At 42.2% G+C, this 24,527-nt stretch overlaps 1 protein-coding gene across 3 annotated transcripts in view; it reads right to left on the bottom strand.

Moving 5' to 3' along the window:
- Positions 1-8,241: 8,241 nt before the first annotated feature.
- Positions 8,242-24,527, bottom strand: part of NRG1 (neuregulin 1) — a gene marked incomplete at both ends in the record, with an annotated part of 173,024 nt that continues 156,738 nt past the window's right edge. For 2 of the 3 annotated variants that reach the window (XM_082301815.1, XM_082301816.1), the window contains 6 exons: positions 8,242-8,893; positions 12,860-13,063; positions 13,570-13,700; positions 14,222-14,348; positions 18,019-18,121; positions 22,541-22,564. In XM_082301815.1, the coding sequence (XP_082157941.1) occupies positions 8,242-8,893; positions 12,860-13,063; positions 13,570-13,700; positions 14,222-14,348; positions 18,019-18,121; positions 22,541-22,564 (1,241 nt within the window). The remainder of the gene's footprint in view (positions 8,894-12,859; positions 13,064-13,569; positions 13,701-14,221; positions 14,349-18,018; positions 18,122-22,540; positions 22,565-24,527) is intronic. The other variant, XM_082301817.1, reaches the window with a different exon arrangement.

Genomic DNA, 24,527 nt, shown 5'->3' with positions numbered 1-24,527 from the left:
TTTGGGGCCTTTAGGGTGAGAAAGGGGAGCACAAGATGGGAATATCCTGAGGACCAGAACATGGGGCAATAATCGTTCTTTGGAAATTGTCTCTCTTTGCCACATATAGAAGGCCCATTTGGGCATCTTTAGTGACTCTTTTTGCTGTTTGGGATTGAATCCATTGTTCTAGGGTTATTTCAATGAAATTAGAGGCACATGGCCACCCTTTACCCTAGCTGGAGTCCCCTTAATCTTCCACCATGCCAGTCCCTTCTCAGCTGTGGCCCTGTGAAGGCTCCTCTGCAATCTGTGATCCAGTTTGTCCAACTGGGGAAGAAAGGCATTCCCTTTCCATATCTTCACAGCTGTACAGGACAAATACCACCCTCAATTTTTCCTCTCTGAGGTGAAAAAGTGTTTCCTCTTGGGTGCAGGCAGTTTTGCAGCTGCTGAACGGCCTTGTCGTGACATTTTTTTCCTTTCCTGTCACTGAGCATGCACTGAACATCAGGAAATCATTACACAAAATTGAGAGACTGCATGTGTGTGTGTACACATAGAGAATGCATAACCCAACTGATGCAGTAATGTGTAGCCTAAGTTAAAATACCTCCCACACAATATCTGCCTTCTGAAGCATGGCTCCAAATTGGCCATTACCAGAGTAATGACTTAATCAGTTGTTAACAATCGCTGTACTCCCTACCAACCGATGTGCATATAACCTTGCAAAGACTCCCTTGATACCTCCTCTGCTGCTGTCATCAAATGAGCTGGCCTTATTTCAGGGGTTTTCTATGCACTGCTGCCAGGGTTCCTCTCCAAGGCATTACATCCAGTGCAGGGAACTCCCACTGTCTCCAAGGGGAAAAAACTAAGTGGAAATTTAGCAGCTGCCATTTACGTTAGAAGTCCAGTTTCCAACTAAGGTTGGTGCTTGGTTACCTTCTGGAGTTCAAACCTTAGATAGTAAGGTCTAGCTTTCAAGGAAATGAATTCCATTCATGCTGAAGGTTTTGTCTCAGGTTTTGACAGTCCCAATGAATAGAAAGTGCAGCACTCTAAATACCCTCTGGAGTCACAATATTGTCCCCAACCCCAGTGACATGACAACCTTTCTAGATGTGCATGGGCCTGATCTTGTTTTACCTCTTCCTTGCTGGGAGATGTGTAACTCTCCTTTAGTAATTGTTTTCATGGGTGGAAATGGGGATATCACGACATTTGTCCTTCCAGCCTTAGTCTGGAGACATGTGAAATAATTTTGCAATCAGTAGAGCTTTTCTAATGAGAGCTACTCTGAAATGACTCCAACAAAAGGTCATAGCATCAGGCAGGAGAGGCACCCTGGGATCAGAAATTCCCAAGGCTCCATGTTTGGGTTTTTTTTTTTTTTTTGAAAGGTAAAATGAGATTTAGTCCTGAAAGTGCCACTGCCAAGGGTCTGTTGTCACTAAAGAAGAGTTATCAGGCTCATAACCTATGCACAGTCCATGTTGCTTTGCTTCTGCTGCACAGGTTAATCATGAGTGACTAACTGCAACATCTCAAGGCATTTGAGATAGTTTTCTTCCCATCAGTTGTAACTGAGACAGAAAGAATTAACTTGGGGAATGCATTCTCCAAATCATATGCTCATAACTGGGTGGAGTTGGCATGCTAAGAGCATACCCAGCTGCGGGCTGCAGAAATGAGAAGGGTTTGCTTGATTTTCCTGTAGTGTTCCCTGACGCCATCTGCTTCAGACCTTGTGGAGAAGAGCAGAGGCAGAAGCTTGGCAGAGAAAGCCCATAGGATAAAGACAGCATGGACTGACAAACAACTTTTGCAAGGACAGACATTTGGGACACACACGGATGTGTTCCCTAAAGCCCTCTTGTCTGTATCAAATGTGGCATGGCGTCTTCAGTCCTGTTGACTCTGAGTGATTCTTATGGTACTTAGTTGCTTCAGAAATCCTCTACCTCCACTCCCATACATGACAGGCCAGTGGGGATGCCTGAGGAGGGTCTGTCTTCTCAAAGCAGTCAATTTCAACAGCCTGCAATGGAAGTACCATCCTTTTCTCTACAGTAGCACTGTGACATAATGTGCTAGCTTGGGCTGGCTCTGAGGCGACAAGGCCCTACACAGCTGAGACATTCAGGTGAGGCAAATAGCCTAAGCATCCAGCCTGCAGCCACAGGATCCCTCCACACGAAATAGAAAGATAGGGAAGTTGTCTGAGGGAAACTGAGATCTGACCAGCCCACCAGGTATTTATTCTCTGTGTTGAGAACTGGGGAAGAGGGAGGGTGACAGAAAACCCTTGCCAGTCATTCCCTCCCTCCATCCCTTCATCCCTCCCTCCGTTCCTCTGTCCCTCCCTCCCTCTGTTCCTCCATTTCTCCATTCCTTTGTTCTTCTATCCTTTAGTTTCTCCATCCATCCTCAGTTTGACATTTCATTCAGTACCAATAGGTAGGCCTAGGAGTACTAGCCCTGGGAACAAAGGGACGTGAAACACATCCAAGATGTCTTTGCTGCATTCCTCTCTCCGCTGCTCATGCCTAGCTTTCCTCCTCTTATTTAATGCTTGTTAACAGCAAATGACTTTACATACTTATATCATGTAAGCACAGCCAGATTGGATATCTGCCTTCTCTCCAAGAAGTGTGTGTTGGAGAAGGGTAAGAGCAGCACCAGTATACACAATATTTACAATTTATACAATCTCCACATGTTTTCAGTTCAGTTATTTCCCACATCTGATGTGGTTTTCATGGATTTAGTAATGCTCATTGGATTAATGCCTAAGATCTGGCCCCCACTATGAACCAATGGAAACTTTAACAATCTGCAATCTCTTGCAGCAAGTAATTCCCCAAGTTCCCTACACCTTACACGAAGAGCTCAATCCTTCTGGGAATATGGTTCCCAATACTTTTGATTGATTCAATTTCTTTGATTGGAAGAGGTACTAAACATCCAGTCCCTTCCTACCTTCTACAAGATAATTATGTTCCCGCAGACCTTTGATATCTTCTCTCAGCTGTCCTTTCAGAATAATGATATCCAGCCTACCCAGTGCTCCCCAGACCTCACCAGCTCCAGATGTTCATTCACCTGGGTTGCCCTTCAAACCCTTCCCCATTATGCTACTCATTATCCTGAGACAAGAAGACCAGGACCACGCATGGTATTTACGACCTGCACAAATCATGAATTTATATAGTGGCATGGTGATGGCATCTAATAGTTCCTAGTATCTGCTTTGCTTTATTGACTTGCTGAACAGCGAGGTGACAGTTTTGTAGAGCTCCCAGAGTCACAAGACTGTGTCATTTCTGCCCCCCCCAACTCCTCCCCCTCCCCAAACCCCATCCATCTTAAGTAGTAATGGTCAGGGTAGAGCTAATAATTCTAACTTAACAAACTAAAAATGTATGTAGGAACAAGAGTGCCTGCCAGACACCTCTGTAGGAAACAGTCAGAAATCTCAAGGAACAGTGGTCCACAACAACAGAACAAGACCTTTACAACGTTTGGATACAGAAAGATGGTAGCTAGTGACCTGACACAGTCTGCTGAACAGCTGGGCCAGGACCACACAGAAACAATTTAATCCAGCACCTCTTTTACTGAAAATGAATAACAAAACCTTAATAAATCAACAATTACTTATTGCTGTATTTGGGGTAATAAATTCTTTAGTTTATCAGTAGCTTGTGGCTTCCATAGCATGTTCTTTGAACAGTTTGCCTTTCAGTTACATCCCCTTTCTCTCCTGAACAATAAATTAGCATTCTTTTTTTTTTTAAAGGAAAAGAGGGGAAAAAGAGGATATATTACAATTTTTTCAAAGCAAAAGGAAAAACGCAACATCTTTTTGACATATATCTTAAAATAATATGAGGATAACTTTCTCTGTGTGTTAGATGCCTATGCATAAATAATAAAGGACGTTATGTTATTTACAGTGTTACACAATAAACTAAGAGCGTCTCATTTAACACAATATCCATAAAGACAGTAAATAATGAAAACATCCACGTATGTACAAGATGTATTTACAATAGAATAGAGAATTACAAGTGATGATAATTGGCCATGTTCTTTGTCTGCCCTTCTCTGCAGCATTTCATAGGTGCTTGTTTGTTTCTTACTAGAAGTAAGTCCCAGGTGATGGTAAGGAGCCACACTGCAGGGCCAAGAAGTGCTCAACAGGCTGAGAGGTGTGTCCTTTGAGGAGACACCAGTTTGCTATCCTGGATGCTCAGGAAACTGCTTGCAATGTGTGTGAGAGAAGCAGGGAGATGCAGCACTGTTGTTTTGGAGTATTGGAAAGAAGGAGCTTTCCTGTTTCCCTGATAAAGGCAGTGATTGATCTCTTAAACCTGGGTGTGTTGGGGTGGCTCAAGTGAGGAAGGGAATAACTGGCCAAAAGGAGGGAGTAGGCTTTTCTCTGTTACATGAGAACCTCTATGGAGCTGTAATGAGTTACACCCCTTAAACAGGCAGGCTGTACCAGATTGTGCACAACATAATCCAGCTATACACCCTTGAAAGAAGCCTTTTATCCTGGAATAATTCCTGCATATAAACACATACACAGGGAAAACTCATGGCTCAAATTAAATGACATGGAAATAAATCAGGACAATCTCAACAACTCTGCCACCACTGGAATACTTCTCCCCCTCTTCAAAGTATGTTTCTTCTTGCCATGACTTTCAGCCAAAAAGCTGGCAAGGATTACACAGTGATGGCTGAAGGGTGTTGGGACAGCCTAGCTCAGAGGTCTGGGTAATGAAGCAAATATCCCCAACAGGGGAGCTGGCCTTTTCCATAGGCACTTGCTGGCTCTGCTCCATGCTGCTGCAGCCTCCAGCCCCTTGGCCAGCAGGAGCTGGCTGCAGCTCGCCAGCAGCACCTGTGGCCAGGTAGACTCACTAACTTCTGGGTGTGGACCTGACTGATGCGAAACACCCGCACAATGTGATAAACACAAGCTGAGAGGTTGAGGGTCTGTGTCCTCCTCCCGCTTCTGTGAGTGCCAAGCCAGGGCAATTCCCCAACTCACTGCTGCATGAATTGTGCTGTAAGGCTGGGTTCTTCACAAAGATCTAAGGGCTTAGGCAGCCATATCCCCAATTGTATTTTCTTGTTCTTAGGTCCATGTGAAGTCTCCAGCCTAGTTTCATGGTTGCCCTATAACACACTGTGTATGTTCCGAGGGGGAGGAAGAGCAGGAACTGCACAGCGTTTTGACTTTGAGGCACTGCAACAGAAGAGGTGTGTTTTTCCCTAGACCTATACCAAATAAATCTCACATGCACAGCTCCCAAATATGGAATTGCTCCTTCATTTTGTACTGTCCCTCAATAACAACATTGTCAGTAGTCAAATAATCTACTCAACTTCAAGGTATGCTCCCTTTCCATTCTGATTAATCTGTCTGGGCTGTTATAGATATTTCAATGAGAGCTCGCCTTGTGGGTGATATATACCGGAGGAGTTTACAAAAGACCTGCGTTATAATCTCTATTCTGCCACTAAGATGGGTGATTTTGGGGCAAATCACTTGTTTCTCTGCCATTCTTTTTCTGTCTCATCTGTTCTACAAGGTCTTTGCAGTATCAGAGGCCTTCCTGAAAGGACAGATATTCAAGAAATTTCTGCCCCCAGAAACTCAACAGTGCAAATCTTTTGGACACTCATGGCCTTCATTAGGAAAGCTCACCTGGCCCTCTGTACTACTGAGCTGCAGAGTTACCAGAGAGGTGACTATTCTGCTGCATGGGATTGCAGATAAATAGGCATGAGAAAAGAGATGAAAATGAGAATATGGTGTCTAGAATTTGTAGAGAGCTTTTGTTTCAGTCTGCAAAGGCAAAGTGTGTTCAAGTACATGACAGCTAGGGAAAAATGGCAAAGGGGACTTAAGTCCAGACAGTATGTATTTGCCATCTCCCATAGATTTCTCAAATAAGCAGTGCCATTTCAGCCACCACATAGCCCAAAGCTGTGCTAGTTTCCTAGCCTTTTGGTTCTACCACTAACATCCTAGTGGACAACTTTGTTTCTTATACTAAGGTTTTTTTTGTTCTTTCTCTGCTGAATCTGGTGTTCAGGTAGACTCATGTGTGTTCTTACTAATGTGATATGGTTATTATTTATACAGTGAGGAACTCACTGATTTTTGTCATCCTGGCAAAGAGCTTCTTTTGCTATACTTTGCTTTCAGGTCTCAGATCAAAAGGACACCTTGTTCAGCAAAATTCTTAGGCACATGCTTAACTTTTTGCATGTGCTGGATGTGTCAATGACAGTCTAGCACATGCTGAAGGTAACTTTTGCTGGGATTAGCATAAGCATATGCTTGAACAATTTACTGAGTTGGGACTTTAGTTCCTCAGGTTTGCATCTCACAAAATTTCCTTGATGTATTTCTTTTCATTTAACTAGGACCAGAATGTGGCCCAAAGGATGAGTGTAGTTTGGCTGAAATTCTTTTTCTCTTGACAGGGCTCTTGTTTAGAGCTCAGTAATACCTGTAAAACATATGTTCTCATTTTCAGAATCCCCAGAGTCTAGGAAAAACATTTGTTTTCCACATCAATCCTGAGTCAATGCTGTGCCAACTGAACACACAACAAAAAATCAAAAGTATAGAAGAGGCAGAGTGACCCTGACTAAACTGATAGGAATTCAGTGCAAAAGAGGCCATTTGCTTCTGTCTGTATGGATGCATCTGCTCCAGCACTGACAGCATCCTTGTTCATTACTAGTCAATGACTTCAAGACTGTCACTGGCTATACAAACACTGATATCAAATAGTCACACGTGGGTTACTATGGCTGTAACCCACATGGTGTGCTTGCCTTCATAAATGGACTCTGCATCAGCCTTGCCTCTCTCAACCCAAGTAATGGAGTCAATAAAGGTGAGTGGAAATAAACTCCATATATTTGCTTTGTCCTTCCTATATGCCTATACTTTTTAACCATTCAGCAAATCAAGTTCTTCCCTGAAAGGTCTTTCAGTGTCCAAGAGTAAGCCTTACTCCAACAGCAACTCTAACAAGGTATTGCTAGAAGCTTGTCAGGGTTCTTTCTGAGGAAGAGAAAAAGGGGAAGAAAATTGAGGGGAAACACAAGAATAAATCATGTATTAGAAATCAACATTAAAAAATAGAGGTGAAAGCTGATTGCACTTTTATTAGTGGCATTTGTTTTCCAGCTAGATGTCTTCCTTGCTTGGTTACAGATATCTATTATATTTGCCCCATTAACATAAACTAATATAAATGCTTTCTTTTTTTTCTTCTTCTTTTTTTTTTTTTTTTTTTTTTTTTTTCTTTTTTGTTTAAATAGAGTATTGGGTTCAAAGCCTCAGCTAACTTAAACCCATTTCCTAAGGGATAACTAGAACAATTCATATCTGGAAAATAATGAAATGGCAGCTCCTAGTGATTACAAGCTGACCTCTGAATAATAATATATTTGGTTTAAAATCACAGTATTACTTTCTTTCTATAAGTAACATTATTTAATGCAGGTTGGCGCTTTTTTTTTGTTTGTATGTTTTTTGTTATCCTGCTGTAATTAATAGTAGCATGCTGTTGGATCTACTATTATCCCAGTGCTCAAAGAAGCAAACCTTTTGGCTGGCAGAGAGCAGACAAAACTCATCTCATAGACGGAAAGCAAATAAAAGTTCTCATAGAAGAAAATTTTTTTGTTGGGTTTTTTTTTTTACTTTTTTATCTTTTTTTTTTAAAGTTTTTTTTTTCTTTCTGACTCTGTGTGTGTGTATATGTGTGTTTTTCTGGTGGAGTAGGGTGGGAGTGCCATTACAGGGCTTTCTGATTTGGGGATTCTACAGCAAGCGACCAGAGGGACTTCTGCAATTCTTGCAAATCATACATCCAGTCATTATAATGCAGTGCACAAAAAAGCTAGGACAACTGAGGGCTAAAAGGTTTTGCAAAATACTATGGGACAGCCATCATTGTAACTGTACAAAACTTGCTCTCAACTTAACATAACATAAAGGCACCATTGATATCTTTCCCCATTTTTGAAATACTGTAAAAAATTGCTACATATGGCACATAACACATTTGTACATACGTATATTTAATTTATAAAAGTTTTTTTTCCTCTCCTGTTTTCTATCAGCGGAATTGCTAAAATAAAATAAATTGTTTAATTTAAAGGTGGAATACTTCATTATATAAAATAAAGTTTTACATGTGAATCTATGTGTTTTATGTTTTATACAGCAATAGGGTCTTGGTTAGCTATCACACTGGACAACCTTGCTTGCAACTCTTCTGGTGTGGAGAAGCGATTTGCCGGGTTAGTCCTGGTTTCAGCCAGCCGGAAGGCAGTGGCTGGCTCCAGACTGGTTGCCCCGGGGTTCGGTATGCTCAGGAATGGTGTATCCTCGCCTATTCGTTCATCTTCGGTTTCGGTCTCAGAGCTGCTGCTCTCAGAGCTTGTGTCAGAGTCCACTTCCACCCTGCTGGAAATGTGGCCATTGGGCTTTGTTCTTTTGACCCTCCGGCTGTTGCTGAGTTTCTTTGGAGGCTCCTGTGCTGGTTCGTACTCCTGCGTGGTCTCGTACTCCTCATCCTCCACAATCCGCAGAGGGCTTGGTGGCAGGCTGCTGCTCTCATGGGTGGCATTGTGTTGAAAGGAGTTGAATTGCTGAAGATGGTGGTCATACTTCTCATGTAGCTGCAGTGGAGTCACCAGGAGCAGTGGTCGCTCCTCTTCTATGAAGGGACTCACCGCCACTGAAGGGATCGAGACGGTCAAGCTGGAAGCCGGTGGTGACATTGTGGAGGGGCGGGACTTGGGAGAAGTTGGAGTGTGAAAATCAACAGGTGACATGCGAGCTGGTGTGGTCATAGCTGAGACATACCTGAAGGAAAGAGATGGGGAAAGGTTGCGAGCACAGGAGCAGTGGTGACCTGTGAACACAGCAGCTCATGTGGACTGGGAGAGAAATGGCAGGGATCCCTTAAGATCCCCAGCATCCTCACACAGGGCTACTTAGGAAACTTTCCTGTTGCTATTAATCCTATAAACTGCTGACTTCTGGGACTTTGGGCAAAAACATTTGAAAGCAGGAGGAGCACAGCAAAACTCTGAGATCCCAGCCATGGAGATGCCGTAAATTTTTTGCCAGAATAACTTTCTGGAATGAATCCAGGAATGGGATTCAGAGACAGACAGGCTGCCAGAAACAAAATGCATTTGCAAGTGTTTTCTCCAAATACAAACAGCTGCTGCACTTCTGGAAGGATTTGACCAGAATCTGGGGTACACGCAAACAGACAGGGGAAAGAAAGGAAGGGAATTGAAGGACAGTCCTCTTGGGGCTTCACCCTCTTCTGGCAACCAGACTGTCTCAGGCTAAGGAGGAAAGTAATGTTTGGATAAAATCTAGAACCAGATTCTGCTAATTTTAATCACCAAGGATAGTCAGAGAAGCATTTGTAGCACCATCCCAGGAATTTTGTGCTGTTGCACTCCTTGGGTGTTAATTACCCTGGCTGGTAGGTCTATCTGCAAAGAAACAGAGAGTATCATTTGTCCTCATATGGGAACAAATTCTGAAAGACAGCATTGTCTGGCCTAGTGTCCATGATTTCTCTGCAAAATCTGTCCCTGTTCCTGTGGGAAGGGTAGTGGTCAGAAGTGACTTCTGAAAATGAAGCTCAATTGCCATTACAGAGTTTGTCCCAAAGAAACAGAACAAAAAATGTAAGACTCTAAACTGGTTTGAATCAGTAGACATGCTATGAGGTCATGTGGATTCATGCCAGGTGAGGATCTGCCTAAAATCACTTGATCAAAAGCACAGTGCCCAACATGGTCTGGCTTTACTTTTATTCTTATCCTAAATTCACCTGCCTGAATTTCATCTGTGTTCAAAGTTAAAATCTTTCTAAGCTCCATCTCCTACACAGGCCATTGAGAAAAGCTACATGTCTATGATTGAAGCAGTTAGTTTTTCATTAGTGGTTTATTTATCTGAGCCTGAATTTACCAAAATAAATCTGAACCCAGCTTTCTTATCCAATCTATGACTCAGTTGCACATATTACACTTGACAAAAATGGAGTTATGGGAAAAAAGAGAAAATGGGAGTCTCTGGACAGATGTGCAGCAGCGTAAATTGATTTCACTAGAGGCACATTGATTGCACATTGATTTACATGAACTGAGGAGCAAGAGAAAGGAAAAAAAACAAACCTGGAGTTATGCATGGGAATTAAGCTGGTTGAGCAAAGGGTAATGAATAGGTCTGTGCATTGGATGAATTAAATAATTTTTTCTCCTTCCATGAGTGAGCTTTTAATCCCTTTCACATTTTTAAATAGGCATTGTCTGAAAAACTGAAGCCTTTCTACTTTCCCAGCTGGTACAGTGTTGGGTACACGTCTTCATGACATACTGGATTTTAGCTAAACTGGTTCTGTTAATGCATTGAGTTGGTTAAATGTGTTCAGTGTACTGTGCATGCTTCCAACAGTGTCAAGTTACTCATACTGGAGTGTTGTGCATTCACACATTTCTGCTGTATTCCCCCACACCATAACAGGGCAGTGCTAACTAGCTGCTGTCTGCGATCTGAGGCTCGGGAGCTGATCTCGTGCAGCTCTAGCCCATCCTGAAAGGAAGGTTAAAAGGTGATTGATTTATCCAGCTTCATGGCCAACTATGCTGGCTCAGTGAAAGGGGATCAGAGTGTATACATGGCCATCCAGCAAGCATTAACTAGTTATATGCTGCCAGCTTCATCATACAGTCCAGCCTTTTGTGCAGAGATGGTGTTTTTTGATCTTCCCTCCTGTAAGACAGCTAAGGACAGCCAAGATAAAACTGCTTGTGCCCTCTGCTTGTGTACACAGGTGGCAGGGCACGGGATCCAGCAGATGAATGGGGTAATGCAAAAGAACCCCTCATAATGTCTGTTCAATTTCATTTGAAATTTGAGGGAGTACAGCCTTGATCTACCAGTTCACAGTACAGCAACATTTGATGGCTTCAGGAAGTAATCTGTCAGCTCCTACATTCCTTTATGTTTCTGAGTAATTTTTAGTTCCAAATAACTCTCATTTTCTCCCTTACATACACACACACACACACAATCCATCTCAGGAACAATTGGCTGTGTATTTCCTGCTTGCTAAAAATAGATGAGGCCTGCAATTAATGCCCAGGGAACTATCATCTCCCATGTTCCAAATTTCTGATCGCTTCAGGCACAGGCTTAGGCTGTCAATGCCTGATGAATTATTACAGAAATGTTGCTGCTTTTGACCTATTGTACAACCTTCAAGAGACACAATAATTGATGAAATGCCTTCTTTCTTCTCAGGGAAACAAAAAAGAATATGCTCCTCCCTGCTCCCCTCCTCCCCCCCCAATGAAATCTAAACAGTTCATATTAGAATGATGTTTTGGGTGTCCCATGCAATGCAGGCAGGCAGCAAGAATGGTCTTCACTTCCCACATGCAGATGCCCAAATACACCAAGCTCTAATACTCACCACTGGCAGGCGTGTGGCCATGCATCCTGCTCGGTTCCCAGGCAGGAGACAACATGGTATTTACTGTTACAGGTCCTGATCCAGCAAAGCACTTAAGCACATGCTGAGCTCTACCCATATGAGTAATCTTGCTGATTTCAGCGGGCCTACTTGCACGATTAAAAGATAATCTTGTCAAAGTGCTCTGCTGAATTGGAGCCATGGCTGTTTATGTCATGTGAGCCCTGTATCTTCAAATTAAATTCCATGGTAAATAACACATAACTTTTAACAAGAAAGCTACTTTATTATCCTTGGTGGTACCACACTCAGGATCCTTCCTCAGTGGGCCCTCTTCCTGCTGCTAAGCAGTTTGTGTGGCAGAGTGCGTACCACAGAAATGGCATTTCCTGTACTGGCACATTTATTTTTCTGAAAACCACAATTTACACAACTCAGTGTCCTTAGGGATTGTCTGGTTGCATTTCTGACATCATGGACACCCTACAAAGCCAAATCCCTTGTGATTTCGAAGTGCTCAGAGAATTGGTCCATAACCTTTTGCTTTCCTTTTCTTCTGCCTATGATTCCTGGGAGCAATACTCTCTTTAAATGTCTTGTTTCTTCTCAGTCTTTCTTTTGCTATTCTGGGGCTATCTTGAAGTAAAATGCTAGTGTAAACCTGAGAAGGATTTTTTCAGTAAGTTTTTTTGCAACTGATGCACTTCTAGGCAGACATTAGGAACTGATGAACCAGCCTTTTCAGAAAAAAAGTTACTTGGTTGGAAAACTCCTGGTCAGCTTCATTTGTAACTATTCCTGATTTAATAATAACCCGAGTCCTTCTGGCTTGCACTTTGTGTTCCTTGCTTTCATTTAATAAAAGGTTAAGGGGAATTTTTAAAGGGTTTAGGAGCTGGAATACTCCAGAAAGTAGGTGGTGGCATAATTTCTATACTGCTTAGGAGTCCTTAGTGCCCTCCATCTGTGGATCAATACATTACTTTCTCCCCACAAAATCTCTCAGTTTTCTCACTTGCATCTTCTAAGAAATTGGTAATTGGGCAAAGTTCTGTTTATACTTTACAATGGAAATTTCTGACTAACTACTCCAATGGAGCTTTTCCAAGTGTGAACTGCTGGCTAATAGGACTAAATCCAGTAGAGGCAAGAAGGGCAGAAATACTTTTGGTAGGCTTTAAACTACTACTAAGCTTTATGAATAAGGAGATATATGCCCTACATGAAGAGGTGCACTGCTGCATTTTCTCCTTTGCCCCCAAGCTTTGAAATCATCTGGGAAAACACCAGGCCTTGCCAACTGAAAGCAGTGAGGTGGTGTGTCCTACCTTTCACTGTGAGGAGAGTCTCGGTAGGAATCGGGGGTCTCTCTCGCATGCCGGAGGAAGCTGTTGCCTTCCCGTGGCCCGCCGATGCCGTTGAGGCGGCCCCGGGGCCCTGCTGGGCTGGTGTGCCTGCTATTCTCCATGGAAGAGCTGATGAGCACTGAGTGGCTTTCAGAGAGGATGCTTTCAGTGTGGCCATTACTCCAGCTGGAGAGCAGCAACCAAGAAAAGAGAAAGGACGAGTGTGAGAGTGGGCTTTGGTAGCAAATGTGTATGAGCAGAAGCTTACCCAGGAAAAGAAGGGTTCTGTTGTCACACAGGATCTGCAGCATAACCTTTGGGTTGGTAACTGGGGTTGCAGAGTTTAGTGAATTGTATGAATCCACAGGCATCAAGGTTATTTTGCTTGTATTGATAAAAGGAGAGGGAAGGAGGGCTTTCCAGTCATCAGAACTGTCACTGATTTAGCAATTTGCATATACTAAAATTCACTGTGACAGTATTGGAATGCCATTCAGACAATAAAGGTCTTTGTAAATGCCTGTGAAGATAATTAATTAGGTGATATGACATCAAATACCATTAGTCTTAAAATGAAAACACTATGAAAGGAGCATAAAACTTCCCTGGTTTGTTGTTTTACACATCTTTTTGGTTTTGCAACAGCAACGGATCAGATATTACAGCTACCATTTGCCTTCTACCTCCAGTACCTGTGGCTAGGTGTCTGGGTGACTGTCACGGAGTGATGTGTTGTTGACGTGTAGTGGCTTGTAGAAAATGAGGTCTCTGTTTCTCTCTCGATGACATGCTCACTGGAGATTACATTTTTCGAAATGTACTGCTGAAAAAACCCAGACAAACCCCAGGTTTACAAACTGTAACTCACAGCACATTTGTATACATAATTGCCAATCCCTCCTTCCCAGATTTCAGTCTTTTACATGTGCCAAAGCACAAATTTTTTCACTTAAATACATGCAGAAACCATACCAACACATACTGGCACATCCATATACACCTCTGTGTACATAGCCCATCTAGACTCAAAATAGGAGGAGACAAATGAGGAAAGTAGCAAAGGTCTGCATCCCAATCAAGCTATAAAAACATATCGAAAAAGGGAATGAGAAGTCTCAATAGACAGAGACGTGGGAAGGCAATGCCCCTTTACCATAAGCTACACCAAAAATACTACTCTCTGATGGAGGAGACAGCAGTAGTTTGCAGTAGCAATTTTTTCTGTGTGGAGAAAGCCAAGAGAAATCAGTCCCCAGCCTCCAGCAGGTAGATGTTCAAAAGCTGTGGGGTGAGCTTTCCTGTGGCACTGGTAGCCTAGGCTGAAACATGGGCAGTGAAACCTACATTCACCAGCTGGACATTATCCGGCGGTGGGTTGGGGTGGTGCGGCCCGTTGGCCATGTTCATCACATTGTTCCTTTCCGAGCGCAGGCTCTGCCGAAGGCGGTCATGCAACTTTTTCCTCTGCTTCCTGCGCACGAAACACGGAAATGATTTTAATAGACAAAAGGAAAGCAGCTGCACCTTTCAGCATATTGATGTTGGTGATAATAATATAACATCTTTTTTTTTTGCCAGAATTTTCTTCACTGCTGCTAGAGCTCAGAGTAACTCTGAAAACCACAGGTCTAATTGCAGCTGGAGCTGTGGGGACCTGCACAGGGGGAAGGATATTTGGGATCCCTTCCAGGAGTCAGCAGGACACAGAGGGATGGGAATAAGTGAGAGAAAAAGGGAAGCTATTTCTAAGCAATACCCTGTCTCAGGCGGAGCTCTTTTCTGCACTCAGAAAGGCGGGGGGAGAGATTTTAACCCAGTCACCTTGACACCCTCACAAGGGCCAAGGCAAGGTTTCTGACAGCCCATTGAGTTTTGCCTCTCTGTTCATTGCATGGAGTCGAGGTGTCTGTGCCTCAGGGCTTGCTTGCAGACACTGGAACACGGTCTTTGTGATGTGGCAGTTACACATTTTTTTGGTGGGATTCATCCCTTACCTCAACAGTGTACTTCAAGTACATAAATGTGTTAAAGAATTGAAGAGCGCAGAGGAAGCCTCAGAAATCCAAAGTGAGAATATATGAGACAGGCCTGAGCCTGCAGACTTCCTGGCAGCTCTGGAAGGTTTTGTTTCAGCAACATCAGATTTGCTCTGGAACCTAGTGATTAGCAGGTGGATGCCATGGCTGCTAATGCATTTAGTAGAACTACCCATGTACTAATGATATGATCTCTGGTTGACTTTGATGCTGCTACTGTTTCCTGTCCTTAGCTGCTGTTTCCCCACTTGCTAATAACATGTAAGTCTTTTGAGGAGTGGCTGCAGGAGCTGGGGGTGTTTAGCCTGGAGAAAAGGAAGCTCAGGGGTGACCTTATCACTCTCTACAACCACCTGAAAGGAGGCTGTAGCCAGGTGGGTATTGGCCTCTTCTCCCTTGCAAGTAGCAACAGGACAAGAAGAAATGGTCTCAAGCTATGCCAGGAGAGGTTCAGGTTGGACATCAGGAGAAATTTCTTCATGTAAAGGGTTATTAAGCTTTGGACTGCCCAGGGGTGTGGTGGAGTCACTATCCTTGGGGGTATTCAAGAAATGGTCAGGGCACCTAGTGACATGGTCTAGTTGATAAGGTGGTGGCCAGTCAAAGGTTGGACACAATCTCAAAGGTCTTTTCCAGCCTAAATGATTCCAAGATTCTGTAATCCTTCCAGCCCTCCTCAGAAGAAATTTTCAGAAGATCATTACAAGCTGTCAGCAACAAAACTTACAGCATAGTAAAACCTGGCACTGTGAAGGCTATGCAGAACACACTAAATAGAACACCAAAATAAATAACGAGAGAAAGGGCTATTCAATTTCAGACTTAATTTATCAATATTACCCAGTTTTCTCTCATTACATTGGAGAACTTCCACCATACTGTCACAGAATCCAGGGCAGTGAAGGGAGGATGCAGGCTCCAACACACTGTGGAATGCATATGACTTTGGCTGTGGCAAAATCTAAAATACTTAAAACTCCTATGCTGTACGCAGAAGTGCAGATAGTGTTGGCAGGGTAGGACAGCGTAAGATATAACTACTTTTAATCCTGTTTTGAACTCAAGGGGACTCTTCCAAGCATTACAAAAAGGAGGAGTGAGGGAGGGCAATAAATATGCTGAAGCTTGACAGCCATGAATGCTTAAAGACAATGAAAACATGACTTTACACACAGTGTTTTACATATTTTCTCTGTGTATATGTGCCTGGATTGTGGAAAATGCTTACTTCATGTCACATCACATGAATGGCATACGCAGATACATCTGTCTAGGAAATGCTCTTGTCTCAGAAGGATACAGCCTGTGATCCATGTGGATTTTGTGCTTTGAGGACAACCAGGCATCATCTTAGGACATGTAAGTAGTTAAGGTGTATAGAGAGTGCAGTGCCAGGAGACATTTGAACTACCAGAAGACCTGCTGGGCTGAGAAGCAACATGCAAGCAAGGTTTTAACTCGATTTCACAGCTCCCTTTCATGAGACTCTGGAGACCTTGGGAGCTGAGAACAACCTGAATTCCTTTACATGGTAGAGAAAGTGAATTCTAGAAGGAGTTTGAGTTTGTCTACTATAGGACTGAAATCCTGGCACATGTAACCTGGGAATCCATCCCCAGAAAACCGCATTACTTCCCACCTTCAGTGACCAATGCATTTGAATTTGCATGCTTCTATCTGTGCTATTCATCCTCTAGCAAAAGGACACTAAAAAAAACGAAATTACTCCACAAAACTGAGAAGAAAGAATAATGGGAAAGTTAGTGTGTACTTCACTAAAGAAGCTTTTTTCTTCATGTAAATGATTTGCAAATAAAGTACCTTTGAATTAAGACTCAGTGTCTGAAGATACTGCCTTGGCAGTTATCAGCAGTATTTTTTGCAAGGAGACCAACAAAATCTAAGCTACTACATAGGTCGTTCTCCTAACACCATTCCAGGATTTCTCTTGGTTCTGAGTTTTCCCCTATTCAGGGAAAGGAGCATATGCAAATCACCTCACAGATAACAGTCTGGCATGACTGCTGCATTTGGAGGGTCATATCCTGGCATGGTCCTCTCACCAGCTGTGTTTGAAAACACTTAGCTTTTGGTTCACAGTGGTTGCTGATGTCTGGGGCAAAAAAACCATCCAGACCTCTGATGGATTCTGGGGGCTCTTTATGCAGAAAACCATACTTCAGGATCCTGACTAAATGTTTGCTGAAATACATGGGGAGGTGATTTCTAAAAGCAGTAATTGATCTGATTTTTTATTACTGTTTCAGTTGTTCCCCACTGACCACTGGCACAAGGTTATGGGTGGGAACAGTTATGTGTATGTGTTTGGACTCTTACTGAGAGGGACAAACGATCTCTCTCCTCCCCTGCTGTTAACACATCCATTATTGGAGGGGCTTACAACAAAAAATAACAGTCCAACTGCCAGTCAAGCCTTGAAACAGTAAATCACGTTTATACAAATGTGGAATATTTATGATAAGGGTTTTCTGTGTTTTGGTGGGAAGATTTATAAGAGCAGACAGAAGTTTTGGCAGCAGAAATTCTGCTGATGTTCTGTGTAATTTATGGTCCAGAGTGCCTCACGCATGTTTGAGAGCCACCCCCAGTAATTTAGAGACTCACAGAATGCATTTAAATGCCTACTTTTGCATTGAGAGCACTTTTGTGTTCAATTTTTTGGCCTTTTATGTATAGTAACTTTTAGCATCATTAATCGTGTCTCAAGTACAAACAAATTAGGTTTATACATAAAATTTACTGCTGGAGAGCAACAGGATTCCAATGTTGGAGTTTGTTCCTTTTCAGCTGGGGAAACCAGCTGAAATGGGCAACAGAAAAACAAACAAACAAACAAACAAAAAAAGGAAAAAAATTGCCAAAAAGACTGAGAAACCTTTCAGATACCTGTCTTATTTTTGCACTGCTGACGGACATGGAGACCTACATTCATCTGGCTTGGACCAGAGCACCCTGGTCACAGGTTTGTCTCTTAAGCTCACCTCTAGAGAAACCCAGATGCAACCTTATGCCCAGAGAAGCTACAATCAACTGGGAAGGCCCTGACCAACAACCACAGATATAAAATAGAAGAGAAAAGTTTACTTGGTTTTGCAGTAGGCCACCACACACATGATGCCAACTACTAGAAGAGCAATGCAAATGCCAGTTATGGTCAGCACCCGTTTCTGGTACAGTTCCTCAGCTTCTAGAAAGGGACAAAAACAGAGAAAGTCACAACATGGAGGATGGCTAGGCAAGGAGCACACAACCGCTGTCATGCTACAAACCACTGCACAGTCACACAGCCACACCGAGACACAGCCACCACACTTCAGGCAGACTCATTATTGACTGCAAGGAGAACAGGACTACACCACAAACTATTAACACAATACTAGGGATAACAACAATTACAGTCAAAAGTCACTTTTTTTTTTTTTTAAGCCAACGAGAATAATATCTAAGAAACAACTTCACAGTTGACAAACACAGCATTTGCTGGAAATAAAAATGCACTGTGTTAAGGTAATAACGTGAATTTGCAAATGCTTTGGAAGTTTTGCAAAGACAGCTGGAATTAAAGCCATTTTTACAGGTCTTACGAGAAATTTATTTTCTTATTATCTTTTTTGGATTGTTTTCATATCCAATATCCTTCTGGTCCCATGTCAATTTATATCTCAGCTGTCTTTACAGGAGAGATTTCAAAATACTCTTCTACATTTAAGACATGAGCTTGGCTTGTAATTATATCACCAATGGAAATGAAGACAGGTTTTGAGCTCTTTCAAAATACTCTTCTACATTTAAGACATGAGCTTGGCTTGTAATTATATCACCAATGGAAATGAAGACAGGTTTTGAGCTCTGGTCATAAAATTCAGACTCTTTCTCCAGTGCTCCTCCTAAAATACAGCAGTATCAGTGACCAGCAGTGCCTTGTGTGAGAGAAATGCAGAGTTTCAACTTGTATCCGCTTGTGACCAACAAAGGAATTCTCTATCTAGGGTGGCAGCCTGCTCAGTGATGACAGCTTGTTACCGATCTCATTCATCGGAGATATTTCATTTTTATAAAGGTGTTAGTAGCACTGCTAATGTTTGGGCTGGAGCTACTGATGCTTTCCAGCCTCACTCATGCTTGGCAGAGAGCATTGCTGAGTGCTCTGCTGGGGAAATGTTACGTAAGGAGCTCTGAAACAGAGGCGCATTCTGTGTTGACGCTTTACAGATGTGGATTTGTGTTCCTGCGGTTAGGAAAAAATGGATGTCTAACTTTAGTCAAGTCTTATTTTTGAGTAAGCAGACAGACCAATAGTGATCTACAATATCGACCACAGTCAGAATACCAGCAGATGATTAAAAATAAATGAATGAATTAGAGCTGAACAGCTTTGCACTACCTTTGGAATAAATGCCAGCATTATTCCTGCTGGAAGGGACTTTCATCTGGGGCTGGTACAGAGGTGCACAATGGTCTCTCACATGTGCCATATGTCCCTGTCCAAATGATGTGTTGTCATAAATGACACACCAGTTCAAGGAAAAATACTCCTTACTGAACAGAGAGCCTTCCCTCCAATGTGCTTCCTGAGTTTGTCTGTTTTGTTTTAAAGTCACTGTGGGCAAACGGCAAATACTCCATGCAACAAACCAAAAACCAAAAATAAATCTTAATTTCTCTGATACAATGCACTACCCCATGGAACAAATTTATCTTACAAGCCAAACCCACTGTAAACCAAACACCAGCAAACAGGTCATGAGCACTGTCAGACAAAATTAATAGCAGTAATTATTAACAAAGGGGGGGAAGGGGGAGAGAAGAAGTGAGTTTGGTAAAACTAGGATGCTGTAAAAATGTATTAAAGAAAAATAAATATAACTCCAAAAACAGAAGGTCAAAAAAGGGAAGAAAGAAAGGGCTGAAACTCCAACCAAACCAAACCAGGACAAAGAAAAAGAGGAAGGTGAAATATAGGGAAAGACTGGAAAAAAGGGTAGAGAAGTCAACTGCAGGCCTGGCACAGCATGCTTGCAACTGGAAAAAAACAGAAAGAAATGCTTGGGGACAAAAAAAAAAGGTTGAAGCAGATTGTGAAGGGATTTCTCATACAGCATAACTCCTCGCCTAGGCTAGTTAGTGGCACTTGATCCCCTTCCCATTTTTGCCCCTTCTGAAAGCGCTTATTAGTTAGCCATGGAAATGGTGTATTACGAGGATGTCACAGGAAACAGGAGAATTGTGCTAAGCAATTTAGGGGCTAATTTGAAATGCTTTGAATTATTATTATTTTTTTTTAATTGTCATGCTGTCAGCTGTTAGCTTATGAAAGCAAAATGAACAATGACATATCAACCCGTTTTTTTTTGGAGGGCAAGGGAGAGGAAGTAGAAGATTAATTGACAGTGGACACCCTGCTCAGTTCTTCCCTGAAGGAAAAATTGCTCTGACTCCAGGAGGTTTGCTGCAGGCTGAGGCTCTTGCAGATAAGCTGGGCAGCTGGCTGGTGATGGCCTGACTGAGTTTGCCACTGGGCTGAGGCTTGTTGCTTGGGGCGTTTCTGGGTGCTCACTCACTGAAGGGGATGGGGGATACAGCCCTGAGCAATGGTCCTAGCACCAGCACGTCTTCTGGGACTACAGGTCTTGATGGGCATGGGATATTAAACCCCTGGATCTGCTTTTATAACCTCAGTTCCCTTCTGTGCCCTTTGAAACAAGGCCCTAAGGACAATACAGCTTGGCACGGTGTGCATGAACGGTGGTGCTACCATGACTTCCCTCAAACTCTGGGGGCAAGGTCTGCCTAGGAAGGCACATGCACCTGGGCATGTCATGCCCAGCAAACCAGCAAGCTCTCATGTAAACCTGGCCATGCTCCTGGCTGACAGGGGACAGCAGGGGCCAAATGGGGGATGCCCTGCTGTTCTGCAGATGGCATGGTACCTCAAAGAGAAGCCTTGGACTCTCTGTTTAAGGCCAAGAAGAGACTTGCAAAGAACTCCTGTGGGGCACTTGTGGTTATACTACATCTTGCCCCAAAACTACCTTCTCTCCCTGACCAGTGTTAACATTTACAGAGTCTGTTAGTGACACCCAGATAAATAATACATGCTGATCAAACTATCTCGAAAAAAAATTATAGCAGCCTTGCAGGAAAGTCTGAAAAGAATTGTATGTGCCGTGAGAATTTAGAAAGATTTTAGCCTGTTAAGTATTAAAAATAATTTCAATAATTTTTTCCCCTATAGAATGATATGAAAATCAAATCAATGTAAGACTTAAGTCAAGATATTAAATGTGCAGCCTTTCAAATATGCATATTATGCAATTAATTTCACATCACTCTTGTTTATAAATAACTGATGATACATAAGGTCTTAAATTTGCTCTGTTTTAAAGTTTTTCTTCTTACAGATCGCTAGGGATTTTTAAAAGAATTTAATTCCAAGAGATTGTTCTGCTGATGTAATTTCATATATAAAGCAAAATTTGCAGGTCAGTTTTTAACAGGATTTTAATTTAACTCCTCATGTGTTAATGTAGCCATGTATCTTCCACTACAATCTAATATTTATGTGTGGGAACTAATGGTACCTTAGGATAATAATAAAAACAAAAATAAGCTGGGTTGTGAGTGATTTTTTAAATTTGGGCTTGTAATGGATTTTCCATAGTTCACAGCTTAAGCTAATGACATATTGTGGGGGCATTTTTAATAAGAATGTGAACTAAAACTGCCTCATCATCTGTTTTTTTTTTTCATTTACCAACAATTATAGGAAATTCCAAACTAAAACTGACCTGAATTTCAAGTTAGCTTATTCAAGAAATGCATTATTTGTACCCCTGAATACAAATAGCTAGTTAGATGAGTACAGTCTATTCACGACTAAGACTTAAAAGATCTATTTCCACTATATTTAAAGCTGAAATATGAAAATAGTACCCACTGCCAATGTTCTTGTTGAGTTTAGTTTTAGAAATATTGAATATATGCTGACTTGAGGACCTGGAGTCTAGCTGCAAACTTCTATTTAAATTCCTAAATAACTTTCAGTCCACTTCGAATTTACAGACCTGGAAAGGAATGTATATATGCATATCATTTACATATATTTATAGGCAACTGATATACACATAATGTGTAACCACCTAGATGTGGGTTTAGACATAAAACTTCACTTGAAAATCAGTGCTCAACACTGCAAATTTGCAGAATTTTAAGTGGTCATAAGTTTCTCTTTTTTAATACACTAGTTAGTAAATTTGCCTAAAACGTACAGTGTTTCCAAAACCGGGCAACCCTAGAAGAACTCACCAAAAACAGATGTCAAAACTAGTCAAAACTATACAGCAGAAACAGGAATGTACACTGTTATGATCACTTCAGTAATTCCTAGAACACCTTAAGTCTGGAATATCCTATCACTATTACCATTTTAGTGAACTGATTTCCACTAACACTTTGACAAGGGTTGTTGTTATAGCTGTATGATCCCTTCTAAAGCATAAAGAAATTGGTTAGGAATTGAAAAGGGGAGGTGTAGAAAAAAAAATAAAAAGGGGTTTATCTCTCAGGGTCTAGAATCTGCAGGCTAAAAGGAATGATTGGTCCATACCCATAAATTCAATCCCAAGATGCTCTGCCAATGCAGAAAGTTGTCAAAAAAAAGAAAGAAAAAGGAAAAAGTTTCAGAAAAGAGCAATACACTGTACTTAAAAATAAATTACATATGAGAATTACAGCTATTCTGTGTCCGCACATGAAACAGGACAAGGGGGTGCATGGTTACATGGACGGTGCTCAAGTGCACCTTTCTTAGCTATGTGACCAGACGTTCTGCAAGGCTTATACACAAAAATATGTATACATGGCAGGGCATCTGAGCAGCCACAGTCCAGAGAATGCAGCAGGAACCATTAACCCTTAAGATCTTACTGAGATGAACAGGGCTATGGCCTGAGGATGCCACGTGCAATGGCTGATTGGTTTCACATGGGATCATGACAGCAAAGGGATGCTCTACAAAGGGCAGCACACCCCTGCAAATGGGTTATGCATTGCTCTCCCTTCTGGCCCTGCTTCTGTCCCCAGAATGCATATCCTTGCTCCTGTAGGCTGTGACCTGGAGGTAGCTGGCAGTGCTTACTCAGCAGTGGGAGTCCTCTGCTTTGCAAATTGGCTGCAGCAGGCCTCCAGCTTCTGGAAAATGAGGAGCCAACCCCTTTTCCCTGTCTTTGGACTGTGCTGCGTGGCAGAACAACTTGTTGACCAGCTGGATGGACCCTGGGGTGCAGGGCCTGATCCCTTTACACAAATCACACACCTACATCAGCACTCCCAGGTCCCAGCAGCTGGGGGTAAGGAGGAGCACAAGCTTCCCCCCAACAGGTACCCTAGGACACCCTTCCCATGGGGCCAACACCACAGCCATGGTAGCTCTTGCCTTTTTTTGTTCCTGTGTGCTGTGAAATTTAAATCCAATGGTAATTTTCATGGCAAATTGATTTTTTAATGTCGTTTGCACACATGGGGAATGTCAACTCTTCATTGCCAATCAGTAACATTTTAAGGGTTAAGTTGGAATCCATCCAGGTCTCTTCCTAAAGAGCCAGTATCACATGCCTACCTGAACTCTGCTAATGATATACATTAGTTGCATAGAAAGCTTGATTAAGTCTTCAGTAAAATGAATGACATGCCCATGCATATACATTGCTGTAATTATGCTTGCTTATAGGTAAGACACCTAGTTTGAAGGTAATTTAATTTTAGGGAAGTCATTCATATCATGCAGTTTCTATTTCATATAATTCAATAGGAAGTTGGTATTTAAAATGGGAAGGTATTCTGGCTGAAAGGCCTAACAAGAAAACATGCTGAAGAAACATGCATTGCTTATTCAAACCTACATGTTATGTAGCTCTTACTTATCTATGGTATTCCTAGTTACATTCCCTCGATCTGATAAGCAGAATGTCCCAATACTTCTCATTTTATAAACAGGTGATTATTTTTGATACTTTCCTACTTAGCCTGATATTTCTGCATACTTTTTACATGCAGTGTGGCTTCTATTAAGTAGAACCTAGAGGTGGTCTAAGAACAAATACAATTAATTATTTTTAACAACTCAGTTTTCATTCTGGTTGTGGCTGGGGGGACGTGCCAGTATCGCAAGAAAAAATACTTAGGAAGCAATTTTTTCCCCCCAAAGTTACTTAAAATTACAACTTGTTGGATATACCGTAGCCCGCTGAGATGCAGTGTCTACAGAACAAGAGGATGGTGCCTGGAAATGTGGAACAGAATCCTCCAGACCTGCATGCTCTGTTTATGAGTGGTGTGCCACAGCTGCTGGGCACTCAATATTTTAGGATGGCTACTGTATGGATACAGGTGGGTGGGTAGCCTGGAGACATGGTGCCCAGTGTGAGGTGACCACTACCTCAGGTTTTTGCAGAGACCTTGCGCCTGGCAAAGGAAGGATCCATTGGATCAACTGCAACAGCAGAGAGGTCACGGGAGACCGATTTCAACTCGGAAGCATCAATGTGTCATGCTTCTGTCTGTGGGTAATGAAAAATTCTAAAAAAATGTAAATT

Source organism: Coloeus monedula (assembly GCF_965178545.1).
Source record: "Coloeus monedula genome assembly, chromosome: Z".
NCBI lineage: Eukaryota > Metazoa > Chordata > Aves > Passeriformes > Corvidae > Coloeus > Coloeus monedula.
This window is presented reverse-complemented; position numbering and strand designations above follow the sequence as displayed.